The sequence below is a fragment of the Botrytis deweyae genome (genome assembly GCF_014898535.1).
Source record: "Botrytis deweyae strain B1 chromosome Unknown BDEW_016, whole genome shotgun sequence".
Lineage (NCBI taxonomy): Eukaryota > Fungi > Ascomycota > Leotiomycetes > Helotiales > Sclerotiniaceae > Botrytis > Botrytis deweyae.
This window is the reverse complement of record NW_024066223.1, coordinates 601,427-608,309: the sequence shown is the minus strand read 5'-3', so window position 1 is coordinate 608,309 and position 6,883 is coordinate 601,427. Positions and strand designations below refer to the sequence as shown.

Below are 6,883 nucleotides of genomic sequence, written 5' to 3'. Positions count from 1 at the left end.
TCCCTGAAGCGTCTTTGAAAATCTACCCCCGAGATGAATATCTGGGGCTTCAAAATGTAACCTCATGGATGCACGAAGATCTCAATCGGGATAAGTCAGAAGCACAATGTGACAAAACCGCCATAAGTTCATCCGATACGATATGCAACAAAACTTTTTCACTCACAACACCTTGCGACGTCTAATTGGTGGTGTTTATGCGTGAGATGCATTTTAAGTCGAGTGCGTCGTGATTGAAGCAAGGGATACAAAGGGTTATATGGATGTCAGAAGCTGGGCTGCGTAAGGCGTTCAGCCTTACGCGCCAATCGTTATCATTTGATGCAATGCTTCTAAATTTGTTGTTGAAGTCGTCCCGGAATCATAGTCCTGGAAGTGCCATTGTGAGAGAAGATGGCAAACTCATACCACTCGGAATTCAAATTCATAGTTGAAACTGGACGTATGGTTGGGGAATATGCAAAAATCTACATGTGTTGATTGCAGTTCCGTGTGCTCTGTCTGGTTGACAATGAATTCGAACATGGAATACTGCATATTGAAATGCGTACATGTAGAAAACAACTGTCTCCATCGAGACTTCGATAGTACATACAGATAGTTCACTGTTATGGAGAAGGTCTGAATTCAAGTCAAAGTGTTTTGTGAGCATTGAAGTGTCTCTTTAATTTTTTCTTAACTACGATATGAACGAGCTAACATGAAGTTCATGTGTATATGCCCCATCAAAGGTGATGCGAAGACGCAAGTATGAAACCATCACCACATTCCCTTTTGAATTTCTCCCCATAACAAATTAGTATCCATCCATCATCATCTCAGACACCACAAAGGTCTAATAAGTGAAGTTTCCAGGCAATGACACGAGCTTCATTGAGTGACTCACGAACTGTCACGTGGGGGACTGTGGCTAGATGTTCAGGAGAAGCCTTATTCCAATCGCATGGGCAAGGGGCAGGTAAGTGTGTACGAGGACAGTCCAAATTCGAGCAATTTGGTGCCAAGGGACAGGCCTCGGTGTATTTGTACTCACAGTTTTGGTGGTAACAGATCGCACCCGACAAGACCGAAGGGCATACCTCACTGCAATCGGTTGCTGTTGCCTTGTATGCTGCATTGAGAGTGTCCTTGATCATGGTGAATTGTTCACTGGTCATTTGGTCAAACTCAGTGGGGAACTCCATACCAATATTTTCGAGCAACTTGAGCACCTTGTGGTAAGCCTTGCTCTTGAGGATCTTTGGAGGAATTGTTGGTCGCGGAGCAAATGGACGCATAACGGTAATGGGAGAGAATATGTGTGGCGAATAAGTCTAGAGAATTGTCAGATTTGCATTGTTCTTACTAACGGGTGTGAAACTTACCAAGGTTTGGTTTACTTGCATTGAAACATCAGGCCAGGGGGATGGGCCAGTAGACTCTGGGACGAGCCATGTGGATGGATCGACTTCGCCAGCAGCGACTGGTTTGTGCGGATCGCCGTGGGTAATTGCGCCACCTGATTTGCTAGCTCTGATAAGAGTGGGGACAAGACGGTCAATGGTAGGATTATTAGAATGACGGCGCTCACCAAACATCTTTAATAGAAAAGCGTTTGGTTTATCAGCAGCAGGTGAATCGGTAACAGCCATGTTGGTAATGGGTAGATCGGCAGCAAGTAGATCTGTAGTAGTTATATCGGTAATAAATAGATCAGCAGCAGGCAGATCGATAGTAGTCATATCACTAATGGATAGATTGGCAATAGGCAGATGAGTAGTAGCTATATCAATAGAAGATAGATTGATAGCAAGCAGATGAGTGGTAGTCATGTTGGTATGAGGTAGATCGGCAGCAGGCAGATGGGTAGCAGCCAAATCAGCAACAGCCTCGATTTCAACGTTGGAAGACTCTTGAACATCAACAACGGAAGGGTCTGCAGATTGACCAACGGCATACTAATCACTGTTAATACACAATAATCCATTCACGTGAATTGAAGAGAAAGATCGTTCTTACCTGTGAAACGGGCACATCTTCAAAGGCTTTTCTAAACAAAGACTTCTGATTCTCAAGGAAAGTGATGGTCTTGTTTAAGATGTCGTTGCTTCGAAGCACTTCGTCACACTGGAGTGTTGCAGTACGGTAATCTTCTTCAGCTTTATGAAAAGCGGCATCGACCGAAGCATGCAGAGTTCTAATGACGGGAGAATCTTCGAGATTTGAGAGTGCCTGTAAGAATTTATTGTCAGTATAGATTTGGGTAGACCACAAGGACAAGACATTAAACTTACAAACTCATCCATGATATGTGCCAAGAATTGTACTCTCTTCTTCGCACTTTCACATTTGTTCAACGGAACAGGTTGAAGCAATTCTTGCATTGAAATTGATGCATGTTCAAAGACCGCCAGACCTTGTGACAAAGTATGAGCGGACATGGTGCTGTGATAGGAAAACGATGATTAGTATTTGAGCATAAAAGGGTAGAGGCAAGGTCTGATGCAAGGATTCATGTATAATAAACGTCGATCATGACTTCTACACAACAGCAATATCGACGATCTCAGGCTTGCTGTGTTCTTAAAAGTAAGATCGACAGGTGGGGAGAAAGGGATTCTGCGACAACGCGTGCGCCTTATGGAAGAGACTTACCTTTTTGCGTTCTGAACGACTTCCATGTCCCTCTTTATCCGTTGCGCGAAGAGCAAATGGTCATCAATTACATTCGAATTCGTTCCTCACAGGGACGTAAGGTAGTTGTCGATTTTTTTTCAGGATACAAAAATTGCTGTGGGGGAGTATATCAGTTTTGGCGACGACAACAATAATCCTCGCTTATTTAGTCCATTGGATTTTCTTTGTCTATGAATCAAAAATCAGTTTTAAAATAATTAGGGCCTATCGGACCGAACAAAATAAAATTCTGGGTTGATGTCCGAATCTTCTCGTACGATCTTCCAATCTTTCTTTCACTTTTTGTTGTTTTCAAGCAACCTCACTAGCTACCTTTATTCGTTGCTTCGAAGCTCTTCAGCTGTGGCCTTTTCAGGGAGCAATGACAACCAATACTGCGAACAAGACAGTGAGTACTTTAATCATACATGACGTGGTTGCCCTTCGCTGTTTGAGGGAGGGACTTGCGGCTCAGTTAGCAGCTTTCAGCAACCAGCCACTCCCGTTCACCTGCAAAGACCCGACAGTCTACAACGTGCAGCACCGGTGCCAATGCATTACATTCATCTTCGACAACCGACGGATACACGTACAAGTGAACATCGATCCTATACCAACCCACACCATAACAGTGGTCTAGAAGTCATCATCATATCACACAGCGGATACCTAGTCAGAACCTCTATCCCATACCTGTCATAAACCATAGACAACCATGGTCAGCTTCTCTGTATAGCCTAGGCTGCGCAATGGGCACCCGTGGAGCGGATAATGGCTTTGACAGATAATCTGTGGATAATCTATCGTCAGAGCACTCCAATCAAACACACCATTGGTGTAGTTCTCACTCACACAAATCAAGTTATTGACCAACGCGATCGACAGAGTCCGTTAGACGTCAAAAATGGAACAATTTTGAGTGACCAGCAGCCTTGCTGTGATCAGCTAAAAGCCCATCAATCCTATAGCAATAACTTAGGGCAAAAGGTTGTGCACGAAGATTCCCGGCGAAAAAACTGGGCGTTCGACTTCCGATGGTCATTTTGAGTTTTCCACCGCTTGCATGGTTTTCTTGCCATCCAATCTGTTCAAACCAAAGCCACGTGGGTCTAAGGTTTCTCCCAAGGAACCGATTCTCCCTGACAAGGCGACTCTGACTGGTGTGATTGTGAATCTGACATCAAACGGCGACAACGAAGACCATCCTACCCGGTTGAATGATGAAGCAATCAACGCGGTCACGCTCATGTTTCGAATTCCAAATAACACAGTTGTATGTACTACTCAATACATTGAACGAGGTGATTTTCTTTTTTGGTAGCTAATTAAGTAACAGTTCGCAATGAGCGAATGAACCAGCTGTGTTGTTGTATTCCCTGTGCTCGCTATATATTCATTGTTCAGCCATATGCTGCAGTCGACGACTACATTGGCAAGGAAGTGCGGTGTTTGGTTTCACACGATAAATTGAGATGATGCTTTCGGTTCTATACACAAGGTGGTGACAAACAAACATTCCATGTACAGATCCAATGGATGGCTGCGGTGAAACATGTAGGATGATGGATTGCTGTGATTCACGAACTCCATGCTTCGGTGATAGAACCTACATCATCGTGTCAACTTTTCTGCGGAATGCTTTCGTATACTGGTATTCTCTATACCAGAGCTTATATGTACTTGTATCAAATAAAATACCTCTGGCATTAAGGAATGAGGGTTTTATAGAAAGGGGAGAATATATTGGTTTCTCTTCTCCAACATATAAAGGGAGAGGAGAAAGGGAGAAATGGATTTGAACAGATATCTAGAAAATTTTCCGTAGGTAAACAAACAAGTGAATTTAATCTTTAATCAATATCATTTGATGCAACGCTTTTAAATTCGTTGTTGAAGTCGTCCCGGAACCACAGAAAACTCATGGACTTGAATATAGGATCAAAGAGATGTTTCACCCATCACATCAAATCACATTACATGAGCCAAACTTCTCTTCTCGCTGAATTAGAGCTCTTGTATTTACAGTACCGAATCCTTAGTCCGAACAGATCGTCTCATTCTTCTCCCCGCAATTTAAATCACGGACGCCCGTTCACGTCACACTCGTGGTCAGCACCGGGTAGAAGACGGTATCTAACAAGTAGCCTAGAGTCTTTGTTCCATTTGACACCCTGTTCACACATCAACCGGGAAACTCCCATGTTTTCTAGCCCATTCCCCTTTCGCGCGGGGATATGAAAGGGCGGGAAAGGCTGAAAGATAGATGTTCTGCTTGAAACAAGATTGTCTGGTAAGCACGGCGTTATCTTCTACCGGCCCAGCATGGTAGAGCTGTTATGTGCCTCAACCAATCATTGCATTATGGACCGATCTAGCGAGAACTCAATCTTCCACTTCTCTACGGCCTACAATAAACAATGCTCCTTTTTACCCATGTGTACCAGACAATTTTTGTCCAAAGCAGATCTGCTTATTCGGATTCTGGTGCGAAACTTCACCATGTTTTCTACAACAGCATCTCACCGCACTCCCTAGGTACCAATTTAGGTGCTCTTCTCTGTTTCTACAACCACCGTTTTAGCTAATAATCCATCCGCGGCCATCTCTCCTAAGCTCTGAATTGATTCCGCACCCATGATCTCCAGCACGGTCAATCCTACGCCAATTCTCTGCCTGCACCAATTTCTCAGCTCACTAGCCACAAGTGAATCACCCCAAGCGTCCTAAACGACTGGTGGATATCGAGCTCCGCAATTGGCCGCATCATGAAACTGTACAGCGTTTTGCAAATCTCCAATATGGCTCTCGCTGGCGTAGCCATCTGCAACGAAGCTAGATGCTTGAGAAATTAATTTGGATTTGATAATGGCAACTCCAGAGTCTCGAGGAGATCATATTTCCGGAGGGTCTGAATTCCGTTGGCCTTGAAAACTTGCGGAACTTCCAGTCTTCAACAAGTTGACTCTCGTCTCAGTAGCTTTCTTCGTAGTGCCGAGGGTAGGTTGAAAGATTTGTAAGGACTGATTCTCTAGAGTTTATGGAACTTGAATCGATGGTTAGTCCCTTCAAAAACAAATTACCTGCTGCAGTGAGCAAACTTGTAGTTTCACTTTCGTCTCGAACCATTGTGGGTATGTAGATCGCATCAGGTTGGCGGCGCCTAAATATCTGACGCAGTGATCTGGCAAGAGCAGAGTGTGTTCCTATCTCAAGAAATGAATTTGTAGAGGAACGAGTTGACAATAAGTTCCCCATAGTAGCATTGAAAAGAACGTGAGATTCCATTTTTTGCGCCAGTAAGATGCGTCCAATCTTCCTTTCTGGGATACGATCTCATTAAACACAGTCGAGTAGAACGGAATGTTTGGAGTAGAGCTTGAGACATGGGGTTCGAGTAGCGCTTGGTATTCTTCGCCCAGATCCTCGAGTGTCGCGAACTGCAGCTATCGCTTACGTACTATTATGGACAATTGACCACACGAAATCAACCGCAGAAACTAATCCTCATAGTACCAAGCCCCAATCAGAAGGTAATTCCAACCCGCAAAGGACTATATAAACAGTTCTCAGCAGCTTCAAGAGAAGAAAGTGGCCCTCCTCATTTACAAACTAGTCATTTCGAGCTACTGATACCTGCATATGAGAATGAAATTTGATAGGTCAAATAATCGAACGATTCGATATTTGAACTTGTTTTTGATGATCTTTCATTTGTTTGACTTAATTCATTCAGCGGAATATCATGTTTGTTTCAATCCGCGTTCTGTGAGTATATTATTTGATAAGAAGAATTTTGAAGCCAGTAAGGTCTATTCTCTTCTAAAAACCGAACCGAATGCAATCTTATCATAAGAGCGTCCTTGGGAACATACAGGTAGGACATCAAATGCTGATGGTTCCGTGTATCCTGATTGACCCGAACGCGGCCAAAGTTGTGTTCACTTGAGTCAGGTGAAACATTTTTCAGGGTTGGGACGGTAACCATTGGAGTGTGGAGAGGTAGATCATCAAGGGGATGGCTTTCTTGTCCATGTGTATGGATGAAATTCTTTTTGTGAGAGTTCTCCAAATGAAATCCATCTGAATGAGAGAAATGCAGTATTCGCATGGAAGAAAAGTACGAAAAGTGACGAAGTCCAATATATTACTTAAAGTAGCCGGGCTCTCGACTTCTCTACCAAAGCTTATAATATTCATGACTTTTGAGATTTATATTCAACACCACTAT

General features: G+C 43.4%; 1 protein-coding gene across 1 annotated transcript; it reads right to left on the bottom strand.

Annotated features, from left to right (window-relative positions):
- Window positions 1-818: 818 nt before the first annotated feature.
- Window positions 819-2,420, bottom strand: EAE98_007178 (uncharacterized protein; the record flags this gene model as incomplete). The annotated part of the gene is made up of 4 exons (XM_038954801.1): window positions 819-1,313; window positions 1,365-1,937; window positions 1,999-2,211; window positions 2,274-2,420. The coding sequence occupies 4 exons, from the start codon at window positions 2,418-2,420 to the stop codon at window positions 819-821; spliced, it is 1,428 nt and encodes a 475-aa protein (XP_038808943.1).
- Between the last annotated feature and the right edge of the window lie 4,463 nt (window positions 2,421-6,883).